The following is a 23,618-nucleotide window of genomic DNA, read 5'->3' on the forward strand; positions in this document are numbered from 1 at the left end:
ATTATGACTTTTCAATATAAAGTCTTATTTTAAAGAAAATCAATTTCTGCGGTTTGCTTTGAATTTCCTATTTTCAAGCCACGTGATGCACTTCTCAGTCTTGATGGCTAGCGGACATTAAAAGGTGCCCTGCTGAACTGTCACAATTGCACAGCACAACAAGAAAGCATTCAACTGAGTGTCAAGAAAAGTCTATTATACATACAGACTCAACAGTTACACTTAATTCAATGTCTGCTTATCTGGGTTCTTTGTGTTCTTATCAATTTAAGCTAAAGTTATACAGAACTGTAATACAGGTCAGGCAAAAGCATCCGCATGACAGCGAGCAGATAATGCAACGCCAGCACTTCTGATTCACAGGGTTCTTATCAAAACCTGAAACAGAATGCTAAAATAAACTAAAATATACTTCAGTCACTCTAAATCCTCAATCTCAAAGTAAGCCACACCTTTATAGATACTGTAAGTGAAATTATGTCCACAAACTGTGCTTGGTGCTGAGCAGCTAATCCAAAGCTATTTGACATTTTGGGATGCGCCTGGCGAGCAGTATGACCCGAATGTAATCAAGGAGAGATATTACAGAGAACAGTCTTCCTTGAATCTCCCAGGCTGTGTTGTGTTCGGAGTGTGATAAGGAGTGTGTGAAGCTCTCTGCAGCTGTGCCTGTGGATGTCATGACGTCCCTTCCCAGCGAGAACGTCATAACTCAAAAGTTCACTGGTGAAAGATAGAAGCAATACACTGTGTACACAGAGATACATGAAGGTGAGGTGAATGTATTGTGGTTGGAAGAAAGGCTTTGTTTCAGTGGAATCTGAAAAACTTCTGTAACTAACCTAAAATCAAATCTAAGCTGAAACTGAAAATTCAATTTTTAGAGAAGATGCCTTGAGTACTGGAAGACCTTTAGGGAGAATAAAGGGCGGGTACCTCGTCGTATGTGTATCTGTAGTCAGCCTTCTTTGACTTGAGGTCCCATAAGACTACTGTTCCAGATTCAAAGCCAATCAAAAGCTGCAGAAAGGAAAGGCGCCGTTACTGAGTGATGGTTTACCTCCTCGGTAAAATACTGATTTGTGGACAATACAGCTAAGCATTGCTCACATCCTTCATGCATAAACCTTTATTATCACTGCACTTCTGTACAGGGAGTTACTCATCACTCAGATGACAAACGAGAACACAGCAGGACAGATCTACATGCTTTTGGTGAGTAGCAACTCAAACTACAATGGATACTGAAAAGAGGAAGCAGACTTTTTGAAGTCATGAGTCTACATCCTAATGCATTTTTTAAAATTACTAATAAAATGTACATTTGCACATGCTTGATGTATTACATATTTTCCAAGATCTATAGATCATCAAGGAATTTCATTCAATGTACATACTGATTAATTTCAAATAATTACCCCATATTCCTTCATGAAACTTAAGTTTGCCATTCCCATAACCATACCTCTTCCCAACATTAAACCCGAAAGCACTCCTGCTGGAGCCTGCTGACTCTGCTGTGTGCCTGACCGCCACAGCTAATCAGTTCTCAGTCAGAGACTTGGCAGTCATCATGAATGCTGGTCAACAAGAAAGCCACCCAGTAACTTTAAGATGATGTTTGTATCTACCTAATTTATTATCCCTGCATTTCTAGTACTGACCTCCTGAAAAGGTGTACAGAGACCTCATTTCTGACCCATTTCACATTGCAGTTGTAGGACCAGTAGTGGAGTCCAAAGCTGATAGGGAAATGTATGCTTTTACTTAAAATTTGTCAGCCTTGCCACTCTTCATGGTAAAACCCAAACTCAGTTATACTACTATAAAATTTATTAGTGTCTGACTGCTCCTTTCTACTCCAACCCTGCCCCGCCCCCCATACCTCTCCTGCCCAGCACATGCCATTTGTTGATTCTGGAGTTTGTTTCTGCATTCACATTCATATTTGAGCGTTTGTATGTGGTGCCTTCTGTCTGAGGGATGCCATTTAAATGGAATCCTCTGATTGGTCCCAATTATCCTTCAGCTGCGTTCTTAGCAACTGCTTTTTTTTTTTTTTTTTTTTTCAAGACAGGGTTTCTCTGTGTAGCCCTGGCTGTCCTGGAACTCACACTGTAGACCAGTCTGGCCTCGAACTACTTCTTTTAAAGATTTTCTCAAAATACCAAATGTTAAGTCAATGCCCGTCAGGTGTGCCCCAGTGAAATTTCACCCTTTTCCAGGCTGAAGGGTTACTTTATAACATAGCATTCTCATTATCTGAAGTCTCTGGCAGAGTACAATAGTGGTTCACTGGGTGAGGACTGGTTTACTATCAGACCTTTAGCATTTGTCAAAGGGCCTGATAAACTGTGCTCACCTGCTGCCCCACCCCCCTGGCCCAGGGTGATGGTTAACACTGACTATTATTTTGATAGGATTTAGAATCACTAAAGAGAAAAGCTTCTGGGTATGTCTGTGAGGGTTTATCTTGACTTTAACTGAAGTAGAAGGCCACTCCTTCCATGCACTGGGGTGAGCTGAACATCAGTTCTCAGGGGTGAAACACACACTCCTGGAAAGACTGCAACAGTCTCTTCTCCCTTTCCCAATTCCTCCAGACCCAATTCCTGGATACACAATATGGCAATATCCCATAGAGAAGAAAAGAAAATTCAGCAATAAAGCAAAGAAACGTACACTATGTTAGCAGCTTAAGAAGTAGACAAGAAGCCCTAGGTAGGAAAGCACCACTTTCTAGACGTCTAACCTTAAGGAACTAGCTTTGCCTATTCACATTCTAACAATCTAAGAAAGTCACAGTAAAGTTTTAACCAGCCACAGAATCCTAATGAAGTTAAGGATATGTGCCCAAAAATTTAAGGTGTAATAACCTTATATCTTCTCTACGAAATGAAGAGAAGGAAGATGGGAGTCGACGTTATCCTTAAAGTCCTCGGGGAATCTCGGCAGGATTTCCTCCTACTAGAATGCTTCATTTTGCAATGAGTAGCAGTTAATGCAAGACTCCTAACTGCTCAAAGCACTGACAGTGACTATTTAGTGTTTAGCCCTAAAAGGAGCATCTATATCATACTCCTGCCATGGCATGTACACATAGACAGACAGACAGACAGGCAGGCAGGCAGACAGACACAGAGACAGAGACAGAGGAAGACAGAGATCCTGCACAGAGTTGCTGGGGACGGAGCTGAGGAGAGTCAGGGAGGGAAGCATCATTAATAGACTGTATAAAAGGTTTAAGAAAACACTGTGCTGCACTGCTATCAAGTGTAATGTCCTGAGGAGAAGAGATACTCCAGACAAGTGCCAACAGGACTTAGTGAGGAACTCCAGGTAGGAGTTCGCAGGCCTTCCTCTCAGACATCTAGCTTTTAAATAAGTATCTTGTGAAAGAAAAATAAAGTGATAATCAGGTTACTGTACATTTGCTTTATGTAAAGTTTCTTTCTAGTCATAAAATTCCATGACCATCAGCCAACTGCAAACAGCCCACATATGCTTCTATTTCCCAGGGGAAGCTCAGAGAATTGTGGGAAATAATTTACTGGTTTGTCCCTTTGCACTAACTGAGAGAAGAAGACATTTGTGTCAAATCCTTCATAAATTAAAGTTTTGAATTATAGATTTCTAACAAACTTTCTTGTGCACATTCAAGTTCACATCCTAAAATTGCCCAGATAGGAAAATGTGATTAAATGGAACTACCTGAAAGATGTTTAATTTAAGTAAGAAAATTGAAATTCACTGAAAAGAAAATTTTATTATTTTTAAATGTATTAACTAACTCAAATTAACAATAGCTAAATACAGACTACCTGAGTAAAAAGAAAATTAAGCAAAAAATTTAAAACATAAAAGACTATTTCTATATTAATTGGAATATTTATAAAGGAAAATTTTAAAGAAGCTGAGATATAGACTACTGTAAAGGTTTTGTCTTTTACTGTCTATGATAATGCTAACCTGCCCCCAAGTTATTTCCAATTGGTAAATAAAGATGCCAATAGCCAAGAACTGGGCAGAAGAGACATAGTGGGGTTTAGGGTTCCCAGGCTTGGGATCTGAGGATAGTCACAAGGGGAAGAAGAAGGCAGGAGAAAGAAGGAGAGGCCACCATGGCTTAGGAGTAAAGAAAACGTGGTCCTATGAGCTGGCTAACTGGAGTTAAGGACAGCCCAGATGAAACACAGTACATGGTAAGTAATAACTAGGGGATTCTAAACATAGAGAGCAGTATTTGCCCAGCTCTTGGTTGCTTAAGGCTTATTATAAATAAAAAAGCTATGTGTGTCTACTATAAGACAATATATCATATGATAAGCACTACAAAAGCTGTGAATTAAGTTGCTAAGAACCGGTAAAAAGGACACATGCTCCACTATGTTCATAGCAGCCCTATTTATTTATTTATTTATTTATTTATTTATTTATTTTTTTTGTTTTTTCGAGACAGGGTTTCTCTGTATAGCCCTGGCTGTCCTGGAACTCACTTTGTAGACCAGGCTGGCCTCGAACTCAGAAATCCGCCTGCCTCTGCCTCCCAAGTGCTGGGATTAAAGGCGTGCGCCACCACCGCCCGGCGCAGCCCTATTTATAATAGCCAGAAGCTGGAAAGAACCCAGATGTCCCTCAACAGAGGGATAGATACAGAAATTATGGTACATTTACACAATGGAGTACTACTCAGCTATTAAAAAGAATGAATTTATGAAATTCCTAGGCAAGTGGATGGACCTGGAGGGCATCATCCTGAGTGAAGTAACACAATCACAAAGGAACTCACACAATATGTACTCACTGATAAGTGGATACTAGCCCAGGAATTTAGGATACCCAAGATATAAGATACAATTTGCTAAACGCATGAAATTCAAGAAGAACGAAGACCAAAGTGTGGACACTTTGCCCCTTCTTAGAAATGGGAACAAAACACCCATGGAAGGAGTTACAGAGACAAAATTTGGAGCTGTGACGAAAGGATGGACCATCTAGTGATTGCCATATGCAGGGATCCATCCCATAATCAGCTTCCAAATGCTGACACCATTGCATACACTAGCAAGATTTTGCTGAAAGGACCCAGATATAGCTGTCTCTTGTGAGACTATGCCGGGGCCTAGCAAACACAGAAGTGGATGATCACAGTCAGCTATTGGATGGATCACATGGCCCCCAATGGAGGAGCTAGAGAAATTACCCATGGAGCTAAAGGGAACTGCAACCCTATAGGTGGAACAACAATATGAACTAACAGGTACCCCGGAGCTCTTGTCACTAGCTGCATATGTATCAAAAGATGGCCTAGTCAGCCATCACTGCAAAGAGAGGCCCATTGGACTTGCAAACTTTATATGCCCCAGTACAGGGGAATCCCAGGGCCAAAAAGGGGGAGTGGGTGGGTAGGGGATTGGGGAGGTGGGTATGGGGGACTTTTGGGATAGCATTGAAAATGTAAATGAGGAAAATACCTAATAAAAAAATAAATTAAAAAAAAAAAAAAAAAAAGAATGACTACGCCACCAAAAGAAGGAACCTGTCTGCATTCTCAGAAAATCAGGGAAAATATTCTAAATAAGCAATACAGATGAATAACCTACATTTGTTAAACCCCATTAATGTTGTAGTATTTCTAACCCCTTTAACTAGAAATCATTCTAATTCTTCAACTGGCTCTTCATAATGAATGACAACAGCACATTATTCGACATACAAACCTTGGTTCAATCTCAACCTTTCTGCACAAGTGCAGCCCTAGGAGAGTTTGCATATTTAAAAGTCAAAACATCATGGATTTAATTAACCAGTGTTTGTTAAAAAAAATGTCTACCTTCCCCTCGTCCATGGGATTATCACTTATATGCACAACTGGTCCTGGGTGAGATTTAGATGACCTGGAAAAAAAAATGAGGTTTCTTTACTCAAGTAAAGTTTCAATATTCATTACAATAAAAGATTCATTTCTGAAGAAAACAGTTCAGTCAGTTGCCAATCAGAGAAAAAACTGTGAAAATCGCATGGATGTAAGACAACAAGCTTGGAAAGTACACTTTCTATATAGGAACAATTTTCAATACATTTATTTTAACATAGAAAATCAATCCCTTTTCAATGTGATATTAATATTTTAAAACAATGCAATATTTAATGCTAAGTATCAGCTGGGGTAGCCCAACCAGTTCTACAGCTCATCCTGAAAGTAGGAAAAAAAATGGTTTATTTTATTTTATTTTATTTTATTTTAAAAACATGCAAAAATAATGCTACCTATTCCTGTACCAGAGAAAGAGAGAACATATAGGTAAAAATATTACTGGAATGATGCCCATGTATTTGAAAAAAGCCATATATCTGTTTATGAATGCTGGAGACTGGGAAAGTGTGGCACTTCAGACCCATGAGCATTCAGACCATCTCCATCCACCAGATGCCATGATTTACTCAAAGAACAGACTGAACCTTCCCACCCCCACCCCCAGCTTCCAAGGAAGGGTAGAGACATGTCTGAGATATGTCACAGTTTTTTTGTGTGTGTCAAAAGATTAAACTGGTGGAATGCATTTTTCAAAGACTGTTGCCAATAGCTTCAAACGTTTATTCTTAACATTCTAAATAAAAGCTTACAAAATAAATGATACAAAAAACTTTCAGTAAGTAAAAATTACAATTGGAGATTTTGGCCACCAGAGTGCAATCTGTTTTTTGTTAATCTTGGTGATATAATATTTTTTGCAAATATTTACATTTCTTGGCTATTATATATGAAAGAGGAGCTTATATTGGTATTCAAAATATTTGCAACAGTACATTTGTGATCCATGACCACTACTTAAAAAAATAATAATATTAAAGAGAAATAATTGAATTAGAAGATAAATAATAAATATGAGTGTTTTCAACCTAACAGGAATAACTACAAGATTGCAACTATCAACTGTAACAGTTTACACACAGGTAAAAATATATAGTATATATTTATAAATATATGTGACTATAAAAAGGCTTAAATGTATCAACTGTCATGAAAATAGGATAATACTTATGAATTATCTACTCTACATTATACAAAATTCCTGACCTGTCAATCTCACATGGACCCACCAACTGGCTTTTACAGAAAGACAGACTTGAGACATTCAGATTTGGAATATTTGCTTAGACTTACAGTTCGATGGCTTTATTCCACATAATGACATAGCCTGAGAGTGTGAAGGACTCCACATTAACAATGTGTATGTTTCCTCGCTCAGTGCCCACATAAAGCCACTTACTCTGGAAAGGCAGATGGCAGAATGTAACCCTGCAAGAGGAAACACAGACAGAATGGCAATGATAAGAAGAGCTGATGTGTTTTCCTGACTGCATTCGATGGTTACTTATTATACATAGTTAGAACGGTGAAAACTGATAATAAAATTATAATCATTCATCTATTCTCTGTGATCGATATTTATGCATGTGAATTCAACTCATGATAATTTAAATATATTGTCAAGTATATTTCACAATAATGTCAAATACATGGCCTTATAGTAAATAGCATGGCATAAATCAAAGGGGAAGGGGCTTGAAGTAAGATTGTGCTTTGAATCTGGCTATATTATCAACTGTGAACAGATCTAACATTTAAGACAATGTTCAACCCTGATTAAAAAAAAACAAAAACAAAAAATAATAATGAACATAAACAAATAATATACAATGAGAATAATTACTACTGAATTATATGCACAAATGCAATCCTAAGCCTCTAGCAAGAGTGAACATATCACGTGTTTGCTATTTCCATAAATGTACAATTTCATTACAGAAATTTTATAAGATGAAATACATATTTAACAATGAAATATAGCTTATGTTCTTATTCCCTTCTAGAGTTAATGTTCAAGTAGACCTTAATGTTTAGACATTTGTATTATTTAGTGTTTTATATGACAAAATGTACTCTTCCTAAAGAATGTGCAAGAATTCATTATAATGAACTGCATATTTTGAACCAGTAGAATAGCTTTGTAATGCAGCCTGAGTATCCCCTTTTGATATTCTTGGGACTAAAAGCATTTCAGATTACAGACTTTTTCATATTTTAAATAGTAGCATATAAATAATAAGATATTTTGAGAATGGGGCTTAAATCTAAACACAACATTGATTTAAATCACATATATGCCTGAAGGTAATTTTGTACAACTTTTGTGTACCTAAATTTTGACTGAAGCCTGTCTTATGAACTCGAGTGTGGAAGTTCCCATATGTTCTGTCATGTGGGCACTCAAAGTTTCACATTTTAGACCATAGCCTACTTCAGGTTTTTAGATTAGGGATGATCAACCAAATCAAAGGCAGTTGAAATCCACACCACTTTTTTGAAAACCTTAAGAAACTCTATGGAAATGGAAGAAATTTGGATTAATGGGTAAATGTAGTATCTTAGTCATGATAATAATTCATTAGAGTATGTATATATGTATTAAAACTTAATCAGTATACATTGTTTACATTTTAGATTCATGTCACATATAACTCAGAAAAACTGCCTAGCATTTTTGTTTAATCAGGTCTGTATATTTAGGAGTTATGAGAAATTAACCTAGTTCTAGTTAACATGTAGATGCTCAGTAGAGTAAGATTGCCTACAGTCAATCTCAGGTTCTGTCATCTCTTAGCTATAATACTAGGTACCCTACTCGATTTCTCAGTCTCCATTTCTAGGTTGCGGAGCACGCTGATCACACACATCCATCTGAGGGTCACTAAGACAAAGCACATTAGGCGCTCACAGGGCCTGACATTAAGTACGAATAAGTGCTGGCTGTATATCATTAAAAGAGAATAATACTCTCCAGCTGGAGAACCATCTCAGCAACTGATTAAGAGCACTGGCTGCTCCCCCAGCCAGGCCTTCGGTTCACAGCACCTACAAGGTGGTGTACAACATAGCAGTTGTAAGCTGACCCATGTGGGCACTAGGAGCCAAACCCTGGCCCTTTAGAAATGTAGTCAGAGCCCTTAATAGCTCAGCCAACCCCCAACCCCTTTCTAAAACTTTCTAAAGCTTTCTAAAACTACTCTCATTATTCAAGTGAATAGAAGAAGGAAAGACAATGATGTTAATCACAACCAATCTAACAATTTCTTATCTGTCTTTTTTTTTTTTTTTCCTGGTTCTGAGCATGTTGTTGTACAAAGAGAAAGAAAACTAAAACTCCTCCAGCAAGCAAATGAGACAAGATGGATCTGACAATGTCCTTCCAAGTCTGTGATGTAAAGTTGACTAATTTTCCAATTTATAAACTGGGAATCTTGCCCTTCTTTATCAAGGGATTAAAGGGTAAGATGAAGATGATATAAAGTTTTTTTTATGCCAGTAACAAAGAAAAAGACATTGGTTACTTTCTGAGCAGCATGAACTTAAAACTTATGTGTATGTATATGAATGAGTGGGGGGCTACAGCATTGTTTGTTGTTGGTGGTGGTTTGTTTGTTTGTCTTATTTGGGGGAGGGGGAGAATGCATTTAATGAAATGAAGGAAGGATCCATAACTGTGACAATGAAGGGACAAATAAATATCAAACTTGGAATATTTGTGAACAATGGGTGAAAAACACAAGATCTAACATTGATCCACTACTGCACTACTATATTATTATCAGAATTGTTTTTCAAAGCTTTTGGAACCAGGTTTCACATGATGAAGTCCACATAAGACAGACATGGCTCCGGCTGTCAGGTAGAAGCCAGCAGGACATTTGAGAATGGCTGGCTGGATCACCTGACAGCTGGGTGGCTTTCCTATAGTTCTCCAGCAAGCTGGGGACAGGGGAATCCCTCCTGCCTCACCACACTGTGCTGCTGACCTGGAGAATGTTAAGCGAAGGGAACACTGGTCATTGTTGCCTTTCAGCTCTAGCATGCCTTCTAATACAGCAGTACATATCTGAGCTTCTACTATCATAAACCAAAATGATTTTAGTTGAAAATGAAAAAAGCATAAAAATCAAATAGGAAAATGAATTCTTTTTAAAAATCTTTATTGAGTCTTGGTGAGTTTCATATCACACATCCCAATCCTACTCAAATCTCTTGTCACTTTGTATCCACCCTCTACCTTGCAACCTCCCCCAAATAATAATAAATAATAAAATAAACAAAACATTAAAAAAAAACTCATTGCAGAAGATGAGTATACCCTTTGTCCACAGTTCTTTCACTGTAAATGCGGTCTAGTTAGGGCCTCCAGCAGGGCAACTCCTGTTGTCGCCCTATGTCATGGAGCTCCTGCAGCTTTGGATGTGTAGGATCAGCCCTTTTACATGCTCCAGAAGTTCACAAATGAGACAGATGCTGGGGAGACCCTACTCAAAGCCCTGGATCTAGATCTGAATCTGAACTGGTCAGCCTGCCAGCTTTCCTGCACCTACACCATCAGCATTCTCAGCTAGCAGCAGCAGGGGGCAGAGCCAGCTCTCCACTTCTCATGCCTATGTCCCACATCCACAGGGCCAGCTCCACTTCACCAAACAGGTGAGGTGCAAGGCATGCTCTCACAAGTGCTGCCACTATCAAGAGGGGTGGGGCCAGCTCTGCACAGCCCCGGGATATCAGCATCTCAGGTGGCAGTCATGAGCAGGGACATCTGCATAGTCTTCCGCAGTAATATGAGCCAGGGACATTGACAATGATTTCTGCTGCTGCTTGGCCATGGACCCAGATGTGGCCCTCAGTGGCAGCATGGGCTGGGACTCTACTCTGGCTTCAGGTGGCAGGGCAGGCAACTCACAGCAGGGCACACCTCTCCAGTGTTGAGCCTCTAGCTCCATTTCTCTCAAACTGTTCAGCCTCCCTTTCTCTCTCATATGTCCACTACACTCATGCACATCATAGTGGCTCCCGTTGTGGGAGGGCCAAGTGGGTGGTGGGCCTCTGGTGTCTTTCTCCTGCTGGAGCTGTGTGACATGGCAGCGGGCAGGCACCATGTGGTATGGCAGCAGGTAGGCTCTGGGTGTCTGGGTTGGCCTTTAGGTGTCTTCTCACTCATGTAGCATGATGTAGTGTAGCTGCAGGCAGGACTCTCCCTGTCTTCCCCTGCCCATGCTACGAGGCATGGCGGCAGGCAGGCCCCTTAGTGTGCACTATTTATTCATTTGTTTGCTTGTTTGTGTAGGCTAGAAGTATATGAATAGAGTAATACTCTCTATTCAGTCATTTTTCTCAGCCAATTTCAATGTCCCAAAGTTTAATTAACAGAACAAGGAAGCTGCCCTGAACTGAACTCAACACTTTGGACAGGAAAATATATTCTTACACTTATAAAATTAAGTTTAAAAAAGCCAGAAAAAAATTCTCAGGAACACATACCGTGCCATGTATCACAAGGCTGAAATACTATCTTGAATCAAAATCAAATTCAAATTTTTTCTTTCATATTCACTTTCCTCCTACACACACACACACACACACACACACACACACACCTGTGCACTTACACAAACTTGTCATATTAAAGTTTGTTTTTATTTGTTTCTCCTTCCCCCAAATTTGCTATTCCTATAAGTTTTATAAACAACTGGAATATGTTTTCTTATCTTCCTATCATGTTTACAAAATAAGCAATGAGCAAAGCATGAAAGATTTGAGGTGGGCCAAGAGTTCTGGATTTTTTTTCCCGTTTTGCAATTTTTAAAAATTTTGTATTTGCTTATGTGTGTGTACATGCGTGCACACATGTGGTATGATGTGTGTGTGTGTGTGTGTACATGTGGATAGTGTATACCGTGGTATACGCATACAGCTCTGGGCAACACTTTCTGGAACTACTCTCTCCTCTGCCCTGGTTCCAGGGATGAAACTCACTTTGCCAATCTATTATACTATTCTGGGTATGTAGACTTTTCTTTTTGCCATATGAGTTTTAGAATCATGAACGGCTTTTTTAAAAGCTTCCAAGTGCAATGCTATTGAGTTTATAGATGAATCTGGGCTATCTATGTGAGTACTGGCTTGAGACTATCGCTAGTGGGTATGCAACTAACCTGAAAGCTTGATCATCCTGTCTACTCATAGGAAGTAGTTCAGCCATGAGGGGTAGGCCCCCTGAGCCCCTCCTCTATCCATGCCTCGTTGTTAATGACTTAGTTTTAAATGTGCTAACATTAGTATTGGGTAGTTATTCTAGTGTAAGCTTATTTTAGCTCTAAGTTTTCTTCAGTTACACCGTGACCAGTACTGCTCCCTCCAACCTTCTGTCTTTATTACCACTTCTCTGGCAGTCCTGTCAGAAGAAATCTCCATCTCACTCCCCTTGATCACAGACTCACTGCCTTGAACTGTTCATTTTCATTCAAGTAAAACAATGCTAACTTTAAGTGGGGAGTGAGTAGGGAAAGCAGCTTGTTTCCAGCACTAAGTGGGCTGATGTCTAACTGAGCACAACAATTAGAATAAGGTAAAGTGAAGAGAATTGCAGTAACAGTAAGCACAAAAGGGAGCGTAAGTAAGAACACTACAGCGTGCACCAGTGTGAGCTCTCAACACAACACTACAGCGTGCACCAGTGTGAGCTCTCAACACAACACTACAGCGTGCACCAGTGTGAGCACTCAACACAACACTACAGCGTGCACCAGTGTGAGCTCTCAACACAACACTACAGCGTGCACGAGTGTGAGCTCTCAACACAACACTACAGCGTGCACCAGTGTGAGCACTCAACACAACACTACAGCGTGCACCAGTGTGAGCACTCAATACAACACTACAGTGTGCACCAGTGTGAGCTCTCAACACAACACTACAGCGTGCACGAGTGTGAGCTCTCAACACAACACTACAGCGTGCACCAGTGTGAGCACTCAACACAACACTACAGTGTGCACCAGTGTAAGAACTCAACACAACACTACAGTGTGCACCAGTGTGAGCACTCAACACAACACTATAGTGTGCACGAGTGTGAGCACTCAACACAACACTACAGCATGCACCAGTGTGAGCACTAACACAACACTACAGTGTGCAAGAGTGTGAGCACTCAACACATTATAGTGTGGATGAGTGTGAGCACTCAATACAACACTACAGAGGGTACCAACTCTGATCGTCATGGCACACACAGTGGGTCATAAATGTAGTCAGGAAGATGTAGATTCCAGTGAAGAGAAGGCAGCACTTGTCTTCTGAGTAATAATTACCTAAGTAGCTGCTTCTGTACCTACGGCACTTCACACCAGCCACGCCATCCTCTGAGTGTGACCCTCTCTCTAGACCTTTGCTCAGATGAGAATGCGATGCTTACACTTTCCATAAACTTCCGGTCTGCTTGAGAGCAGTGGGCTTACCTTTTATTTCTTAAAGGAGCCTCATGTGAAAATAACCACTATGGGGAGAGCCAGAGTCATTAGCTGAGCCGCCCTCTTGTATTTTTCCTCTAGGCTACACTTTCAAAAGCATTCTCTCCTTTGCTACCCCCATCAATGTGTGAAGTCTACTCAAGTTCTAGTTCCTATTCCTTCAATTCGGCACTCTATTCTTGCATTGTACCATAAAGACGCAAGTCACACCTTCAACACTGTCTTGAGAAATCTCATCTAAAAGCACGCTAACCCTGTGGTCACCAGTAAGGAGACAATTCTGGGAAGCTGTCGGCCTCCTGTGTAAACAAGAATCCCTTTCTCTGGCTTCCACTGCTGCATGTCTCACTCCACTCTGAGTCTGACCACAACAAACAGGTGTGTGAGAACCACAAACAGCCTGTGTGAGGCAACTGTAGGCCTTTCTCTTATACTCCCCAAAGTCCAAGGCCCATCTATCCACCGCCTTATTAAAAAACCAGTGCCACATGCTTTAGCCGGTCACCAAGCACATATGCAGCATAAGATGCCACTTACCAGTGACGTCACAGCTCAGCGCAGCTCATTTAGATACACACTACAGTGATGTTGGGAAATACTGTTCTCAAGGCACAGTAAGGCTGCTACCAACTGGGAACTAGAGTGGAGTGATTGTCCAAACCAAAGACTCACAAGATCTGCCCTAGATCCCCCTCTGAGATTAATGATTAATCTCCCTCCCTCCCTCCTTCCCTCCCACTCTGCACATGATCCTGTCTCAGCTACAAGTGGTGCTGGCTAGTGCTAGAAGAGACAAGAGGGGAGGGAGACAATTGAAGGCAGGATTCCATCTGTGCAACTTTCTGAAGGTGGTCACCCTTCCTGGTGTGGGGCTTTTCCATAACAAAGCTGCTCTGGGGTCATCCACGTTCTGATAACCCTTCACCCAGCTCTGAACTCACTGGCTCAGCAAGCTTGATTGAGGGGGAAATCTGTTCGGTTTTTTGTTTTTTAATCTCTGTGAATGGTACCCAGTTAAATAAATGCTTGCTTCTCTTCAGGAAAAGTACCAACATATATTTGCAAAGTGAAACCACAGAAGGATTCATTTCTCAGAACACAGCCCTTGCTAAGTGACAATATTTCTGGATTCTAAGATTGTATTAGTTTTTATTGCTGTGTGACAAATCACTATAAACTTCGTGAGTTAAAACAAGACTCACTATTTCAGTTTCAGTTAGATCTAAACATCTGCTTAGACCCTGCACCTGGAGACTCTCTGCTTAGCAACAGAAACACCTGCAAGGCAGGTTCCCGGGCGGCCAAGCTGCATCCCTAAATATCTCTTTCAAAGCACACTTCTCCAAGCACATTTGGGTTGCTAGAGAAATGCAGTGTCTACACTTGCAAGACAGTCTCCACATTCCAGCTCTCCCTCGGGTCCTTACAATCTACAGGTTCCAGCTCTCCCTCGGGTCCTTACAGTCTACAGGTTCCAGCTCTCCCTCAGGTCCTTACAGTCTCCACATTCCAGCTCTCCCTCAGGTCCTTACAGTCTACACGTTCCGGCTCTCCCTCGGATCCTTACAGTCTACACGTTCCGGCTCTCCCTCGGATCCTTACAGTCTACAGGTTCCAGCTCTCCCTCGGATCCTTACAGGGACATTCACTCCATCTCCATGGCCAACACTGACAAAGCTCCCTAAGCTTTATGTGTCAGGAAGGCTCCAGGCCCATTTACAACAGTCCCCTGATTAATCAACCTATTTCACAGGGAACTAGAGTAGGACTGTGGTCCCACCTCACCTAGATGAGTGTGTTTTTAAACAACAAAGGCTCCCTCTGTGGTGCCAGGAAGATGCATAGGTCCCCTGCCATCCTCTGCCTCCCTCCCCCGGTAACACAGTTAGGAGTGGAACCGTCACTGAGCACATGGATAAGTACCACAGCTCCTGCTTTTCTAGAGAGGCTGGAACACTGTTTTCTTACCCGCAGGTCATGAAACACTCAGTCTCCTCCTACTTTCTGAAAGGTGACTGTGGTTTTAGTTGGTACTTTCTTGGTGACAGAAATTTAAATTATTATCTAATTTAATTATGTAAATTATTAATTATTAATTTCATTATACTTTTTACATTCTCAAACCTGAAGCAGGACTGTGGCTGTCTACTCTCCCTGCCCCGGCCTGCTGGGATTCGAAAGTCAGCGTCCCTCCTCAGCATTCTATACCGCATTCCAGCCACTGCTCCAACACAATGAACTATGCTGTTACTGACTGTGCTGACCCCTGGCTAAGTGTGGCTCATTTACTTTCCCCTTTGTTTGGGTATTTTTATAGGACTGATTCTACTGAATTAAAGATATAAACCTACTCTCCTATTCACGTTTTGTAATATGGCCCCTTCTCTAATCTCATCTTTTTAATGTTAATTTACTGTAAAGCCCCTATGTAATCTGATCAATCTCTCTGAATATATATATTTTTTTTCTCTAAAGTTTTGGCCTTTAAAGCTACCTAATCTCAGAAGTTATCCAAAACTTTCTTATCACATTAAAAAACAACAACAACAACAAAAACAAACAAACAAAAAACCAGTTTCAAGTTCATCACATGGTAACTTTTTTACACTGAAAAAAATTCTGTTAAAATTTTGTCTAAACATGACTTGTGTCTGTTCCAATAGCCAATCCATAACTTGTGAGGTAGAGGCAAAAGGATCAGGGAGTTCAAGGCCAGCATGAGCTACATAAGACCCCATGCTTTTAAAAAGCAAAACAAAATGTTTTAACAATATGATACAGTTACAACAAAGGTTGTAATTCTTGATTTTTAACTCTATACTGAATTGTATTTAGTCTTATTTAGTCTAGAATAAATTAATTTGAAAATTTCCTAAGACTTGTATGGATAATTTTTAGTTTGGATTTTGGCCAACCACACGTTTCCAGCTCTTAAGTTTTATGATGTACACAGGCCTGTGGAAAAAAATCATAAGCTTCATAAATAAGCAGAACACCACAATGTTTGGTTAATATTACAATAAACTAATGGTATAATGTGGTAAAGGATCTTCTGTTGCTTTGTTAATTTATTTATGCCACTGAGAAAGTGGGGGTAGGAGGGCAGCCAGGCACTGCTGCACACTGCGAGTGCACACTTTCCACTGCTCAGTTGCTATAGGAATGATTTTTTCCAATAGCCAAATAGTTCGTTTTTTTATGTGATTTTTATTAACTATCAATTATTCTCCAATGCTAGTTAAACTAAAACAAATTCTGAGTATGAGAACTAATATGTCCTATAATTTACTTTAGAATACATAAATGATTATTCTTTAGATTAAAAGATGTATCTACAATGAGATGAAACAGCCATATGCAAACTATAAATCAGAGTATTAGAAAAAACACATCTTTAGAAATACATTTCAGTAGCTATCACCTTGCAACTACTGGGGTACTTGTGGGGAAAAGTCCTCCTTATAACATTTCAGTGAGGTGTATTTTCTTCATTTCCTGAGAATAAGTAACATTTATGTAAAAGTTTCATAAACAATAAGAACTATATTTTCGATGTAAATATTAGACAATTTCAGCCCAGAATTAGTAGTCTATATAGTTACTCAATTCTTAGTTTTGATTGTTTATATTTCTATTTCAAAACTCAGGGAAAAGTGTAAAATTGTTGAGAATAACACTCATTTGAATTCATAGTGGTGAGTTACAAGTAGGAGGAGACAACTGTATCTGCTTATTAATCCAAGACTTCTTCCTAATTAAATGTCCTTCAAAGGAAAAAAATATCAAAGTGTAAGCCAAGTGGAACATATTCTGCAAGTGCCACAAAGAATTTCACTTATCAATTCTCAGTTTCGATCAAAGCCAAGGCCTTCTCCTCCATATGAACCAACTCAGTGGTGTGTGGCAAGATTGCCAACACAAAGCGTGAACAACAGAAGCAATGTTAGTTTCCAGGACTGGCACAGTAAATTAGCATAGAGAGAAATTTCTGTTCTTCCAGTTCTGGAAGCTAAAGAACAGACATCAAGATGTCAACACTGTTGAGTTCTGAGAGCTCTGGAGTAGGTTTTGTTACATCGCCCTGTGGCTTAGCTTCTAGTATTGCCTGCTATCCTTTCCTCTTTGAATTAAAGACTCAATATTCTATATGATATTCATTCTTCCATCCCTCCCTGATATGTGTGTGTGTATGTGTGTGTATATGCTGTCTTTTTCTCTTACAAAGACACCATTCACATTAATGCTGGCCACATTAACTTAGTTTCATTGGAAAGATGCTATTAACTTAGTTTCATTGGAAAGATGCTATTTCTAAATAAGGTCACATTTGACGGTTAGGACTTCAACAGTTTTGAGAGACACAATTCACTTTGCAACAGGGGTCAGAGCAGTGAAGACCACATCAAAGTACTCCCTAATTTACATCACTGTTTCCAAATACTTTCAATGCTTTAGTTCACACAACTGGCAAATGAATTCCTGTGGTAAAAATTACATGGCAGGTTAATCCCTAAAAGGCTCTGAACCTGGTGATAGCATAATAGCCTACATACTCATTACAGGGACAAACAAAACTGTGTTTCATTTCTGATGTTTGAGAATGCTCACTCTCCCCCGAATTCTGGTTGGCTGTAAACTCCTCCGTTTGATGTTAAACCAGCCTCCATCATACTTCCATACCTCCTGGCCCATTGCAGAGATAAAGTCATGTATTAGCCTGGTCCAGTATGGCTTGTGTGCGTGTATGAAGAGGAAGGGCGTCCATGGAAGACAGAGGACAGGCCATCCTCAGGCTGCGGCTCCAGAACCAGCCTACGAGCTGTAGGGAAATGGAGCTTAGTGCTTCAGCTCCCTGTGGACAACCAGGTGACTGCTCAACCAGGAGCACAGTCCTATGTTTTTTCTTATGCAAAATCAAAAATCGTCCTGTGGAAACTAAAGTATGTATTTATCCATACAGTATGAAAAAAATAACACTTACTTGGCATCTGGGAAGTCTGACTGTCAGCTTAGCTTTGACCAGTGTCCTAAAAGTAAGACCCAAGTCCTTGTCTATGATGTCAAATTGTGCTCAGCACTCAAGACTCAGATACATAATCTACAATTATTCTCAGAGTAAACAGGAAACTTGGAAAAAGCTGTTCAACATTTACGAGAAATAAAACGGTAAAGACCCTGGGACAAGGGAGGCACCCAAAAGTCAATGGGGGTGACCTTAGCTGTGACTCGCTACACTGGGGATATGGAACCTGAAGAGGACACCTCCTATATTCAGAAAGGAACCCCAGAGGAAGAATAGTGACACCAATTCACCCACAAAACTTTCAACATCAAATTTATCCTGTATACAAGTAATGCATCATGGGGGAGGGAGAAGAGACTGAGGGAATGGCCAACCAATAACCAGCCTATCCCATGGGCAAGCACCAATCTCGAACATTATTAATGATGCTCTGTTATGCTTACAGTCAGGAGCATGTTGTCCTGTGAGAAGCTCAACCCAGCAGCTGACTCAGACAGACACAGACACCCACAACCAAACAGTGAATGGAGCTTGGGACTCTTATGGAAGAATAGGAGGAAGGACTAGGGGTCCTGAAGAGGACAGGAACTCCACAAGAAGACCAAGAGTCAACTAACCTGGACATTTGGGAGGCTCTTAGAGACTGAACCACCAACCAAAGAGCATACATGGTCTGGACCTAGGCCTCCCTGCATATATGTAGCAAATATGCAGCTTGGTCTTCATGTGACTCCCAAACAACTGAAACAGGAGCAATCCTAAATGCTACTCCCTGCATATGGGGTATGTTTTAGTAGCTGGGCTGCTTTGTCTGGCCTCAGTGGGAGAGGAAACACCTAGCCTCACAGAGACTTGAAGTAGAGGGGTGGAGGGAGGTGGATATCCAGGGGGAAGAGAAGGAGAGGAGGGAAGGATTGTGGGAGGGGACAATGGGGGGCATTGAGCGGGGATGTTAAATGAGTAAGTAAAAAAAACCAAAAAAACAAAAAAACTAAAGACTATGAGGCTTACAGGAAATTTTTCTAAAATTAGAAAAATATTATACAAAGCAAAAAAATAATTTTCTCAAGTTTATAGAATTAGTCAGACTTCAGACTCAACTATCTGTTTTATTTTTTCTTAAACACCACAAAAGTACAATCTATAAAAACATACATTACAGGTTTATGCAACACTGTATGTTTAATATTAACTGTAAGCTAAAAATTTTAAGAAGTAGTAATTTTATATGCTGTAATTTACTATACTTCAAAAAAATTAAACTAGAATAAAAAATGCATATTATAAAAAATATAATTTGAATTACTATATAAAATTTCTATTATATGTATAGAAAATTCCACTAATATATAATTTAGTACTGAAGAAAAATCTATGGACAAAACATCCAGTTTTGGGATAACAAGAAAGAGAAAGAAAGAAAGAAAGAAGAAAAGAAAAGAAAAGAAAAGAAAAGAAAAGAAAAGAAAAGAAAAGAAAAGAAAAGAAAAGAAAAGAAAAGAAAGCAAGCAAACCAGGATCCTGGTTCACTGCCTCTCTTGGCAGCCACATGAAGAAACAGTAACAGAACGAGGTTTACTTGTGAAGACCAGGGCCCACTGTTAAGCTAAGTTCTATTACACCAACTGTTCACAGCCAGCACAGGGAATCTTCCAAAAGATATGTTCCAGAAACATTTAGTCCTGCCTCAACTTCTTGTTTACTACAGCCCTCATAAACACCTTCTGCGTGTTATATGAATAAGCATCTCAACAGGTCTAGAATTGGAAAATTGTCAATTCACTTTATTTGTCAGTTTTACAACATGGCACACAATTGTGCAAATGGTCAGGATACGTCTTACACAGTGCTGCTCAATCAAGAGGGTGTGGAATACAGCAAACACCAGGCTCCACTGACTGAGAAAAGTCACTTTTGTGCACTTCTCACAACGGGATCTTTTATCTGCCAGTGCATCTCAGACTGACTTGCCGTTCCCCATCAGGACCCACAATTTCATGGAGACTCTTGTATTAGTTGGCTTCCATTGCTGTGACCAAGGTGCCTGATAAAAACCAGTTAAGGGAGGGGGACTCATTCGGCCTCAAGGTTTCCCAGGCTCAGTTCAGAGGAGGCTGGCACCACATTCTTGGGAGAAGCTGCAGGAGGGTGTGACTGAGAACATTCTTCATTTCATGGAACGCAGGCAGCAGAGCAAGCGTCAGCAGGGGGTAAGGGATAACATAGTAAAGGTCCACACTCAATGACCTACTTCTCTCCACTAGGTCTGACCTCCTCATTTCCACAATATCACAAAACAGTGCCCATAGGTGTGGACAGACTTCTGGACTGGACAGGGCAAGAACCACAAGGACTCCATATAAAAACTGTAACCCAATCCTTAGAATTTACTGCTTTGCAAACAACCTCCCTATTTGATTATCATCAGCTCCTAATCCTGGATCCCTCAGTGTCCAGTTATTTCATTCTGAGTACTTAATAGGTATCTCATACTGGATATGCTCGTGACCCTGGGCAAAGGACTGCCGTACTCCTCTACCCAGTTGAGAACAGGGGCATGCCGCTGACAAAGGAGGGAGGCATCAGAGACATCCCTCCGCTACAACGCCTGCTCCTCGCAAGTCCTAACAAATGGTACTTCATAAGAATTTCTACATTGCTACATCATTTCAAATTGCTACAATTCAGGGCTTCTTGGCTTTAATGCTTCTGATATTTTGGACCATTTGGTTCTTTGTTGTAGGTAGCATCCCTTGCACTATAGCAGGGATAGTAGAATTTCTGGCATTTACCAACTAGAGGACAGCAGTACTTCTAACTGTGGCATTGAAAGTTGCCTCTAGACATGGCCAAATGCCTTCTTGGAGCCAAAATGATTGGAGTGTGACAACCGTCCAGCTAGACCTCCCGCTTCCCCGGAGCTCAGTACTCATGAGGGTAATTCCAGGACCATCTAAGGTAGGCCAGGGGGCTGAAACTGATACAGATCCCTGAGAAGCCCTTAGCAAACAGATTAAAGGACTCTGTAGAAGTCAAGAAGTAGAAAACAAGTTTGCTTTCTTTGCTTCTTTGTTTTCCCCATGGACTTTGCTAGTAACCCCTCTTTCACTTCTGCCCTTCTAGAAGCAAGCATGGCTGAATTGATATAATGCATGTGGTTTATCTTCCCAATTACGATGTAACCAATGGCAACAGTTACTGACTCCTTGCTAGGTCTACTCTGTACTCCCACCCACACAAACTTATGTATATATGCCCTAGGACTGGTGGCACTGTGAGATGCTGTATTTTCAGAGACTGCTTTAGCTTGCCTTGCTCCAGTGTGAAGGCTATTGGGGGGGGGGGGAGGGGGGGCAGGCAGCAGAGGAGAGGAGAAGACAAGAGACAAAGGTTGACAGCTGAACTAAACCCTCATTAAAACTGGAACTTAGGCTAATCATTGGACAAAACAAGTGATTTTTTATCTTCAATGCCAACTACTGCCACATACATACATACACACGCACATCTGGGAACAGTCTTACAAACTGTGAATGTTATATATTAATTCATATTTCCTGTAAAATGTAAATACCATATGAATCAAAGGATAATAATGAAAACTTAGGAGATCTATAAAAAGCCATGGAGAAGAGAGTTTAACAAAACTGTGCAGACAATCTCGTCAGTCAATACCTAAAGCTCATAAATCTTATCATGAGAGAAAGTTTAAAGCAACTATTCGACTTCTAGAAATTTATCTTTTACATATACTTACATATGCTCACATATATATGTGTATATATATATGTGTGTGTGTGTATGCTTATATAATTATGTAGTGTAACATAATAAAGCAAAGGGGACAACTATAAGATTTACTGAGCACACTAAGACATTCTGACACAATAGGAGAGTATGTAATTATGAAAATGGCCCAGAGAGATCTAAAGATGCTGACATAAGATAACCCACTGGGTATGCAGTTAGGTGAAACAAGTTATGGAAAGACTATACAATGTCCTTTTTAAGACAAAAGAAAAAAGCAGCTATGTAGAGATGTGTTTTCACGTTTATACATATACTGCAATTACTTCAGGACTCAAAGGGAGAGACTTCACACTGTTCTCTGTGGGAAGGAAGAACTCTGCTGCTGTTGTGTAGCCTCTGACACTGAAATTACTTCTCAAAGTCTACAGTAAGTACAGCACACTCCAACCCCAACAGCGTACTGTTCAAAAAGCACATCACAGCAGAAGAGCAAGTGTTCTCTATCTGTATGAAAATAGAGAATTCTTACCTTTCTCTGCAAAATTTCAGTGAATGTAGTACGGCCGGCCTCTTTTGACGTAAATTCCATAAGTGTAGGGTGTCATCAGCCAAGGCACTCACAAGGGCTCCCTTGAGAATAAAGGATATTTTATATGTGACAAGTTTTACATTTCCAAATAGCTGCTAAAATATCCTCTTAAATTTAAAACCTTTTTATCAATAGATTATAGTTCTAAGAAATATTTGCCACACCCAAATTCCAAACAGCAGGTGGAGAAGAGTATGTTATATACACATATATCTAATTAATGTTTTCACTTCTTAAGTAATTTACCATCTCTTAATACAAAAGTATGCTAGGAACTAGTGGGATGGCTAAAATCTCTAAGATTTAAATTATTTAATCATTTATATATATGTATCATATACATATATACATATGTGTATATATGTACATATATATATACATGTGTGTGTATATATGTACATATGTACATATGTATATATATATATATATATATATATATATACACACATATATACTGTCTTGACTAAAACAAAATATAAAGTGACCTCATGTAAGACAAATCCTAATAGAAGTCCTTTACTTAGGTTATAACAACAGAATATGACAGTCGTAAACTCTGAACAACAGAAAACACTGACTAATTGGTCACATCCTATCACTCATGGGTAAGAGAGGCACAGAGGGCTCAGTCTTGCCCAGGCTAAACAGAATTTCCAGAGCCAGAACCTCTCCAAGAGTGTTTTCATTAAAGCCCTAGAGAAGACAGGAATACAGTACTAGAATAACAATCTGTAGACTAAGTGGATTAGTCACATGTCCAAATTTATTATAAAGCCTTTGCTCACAGGGCCAGCTTACTGGCCCATCTTTCATATATATTTTCGGACTTTTCCTATAGATCCTAAGAATTTAGGGCAATAATAATGTTCAAGGCCGGGCGTGGTGGCACATGCCTTTAATCCC

General features: G+C 40.0%; 1 protein-coding gene and 1 non-coding gene across 6 annotated transcripts in view; both read right to left on the bottom strand.

The window, feature by feature from the left end:
• Positions 1 to 23,618, bottom strand: part of Stxbp5 (syntaxin binding protein 5) — a 145,789-nt gene that overhangs the window by 80,579 nt on the left and 41,592 nt on the right. For 4 of the 5 annotated variants that reach the window (XM_029483001.2, XM_021173980.3, XM_085842627.1 and 1 more), the window contains exons 4-7: positions 22,656 to 22,756; positions 7,169 to 7,303; positions 5,834 to 5,897; positions 937 to 1,020 (exon numbers count right to left, since the gene is read on the bottom strand). In XM_029483001.2, the coding sequence (XP_029338861.1) occupies positions 937 to 1,020; positions 5,834 to 5,897; positions 7,169 to 7,303; positions 22,656 to 22,756 (384 nt within the window). Of the gene's footprint in view, positions 1 to 936; positions 1,021 to 5,833; positions 5,898 to 7,168; positions 7,304 to 13,890; positions 13,985 to 22,655; positions 22,757 to 23,618 lie in introns of those variants that run through there. The other variant, XM_029483003.2, reaches the window with a different exon arrangement.
• Positions 11,161 to 11,291, bottom strand: LOC115032203 (small nucleolar RNA SNORA36 family). Its single transcript, XR_003837860.1, has one exon. It is a non-coding gene; the product is annotated as a small nucleolar RNA SNORA36 family (small nucleolar RNA).

This window comes from Mus caroli, unplaced genomic scaffold (assembly GCF_978045245.1).
Source record: "Mus caroli unplaced genomic scaffold, Mus_caroli_1 scaffold_9, whole genome shotgun sequence".
NCBI classification, from domain to species: domain Eukaryota; kingdom Metazoa; phylum Chordata; class Mammalia; order Rodentia; family Muridae; genus Mus; species Mus caroli.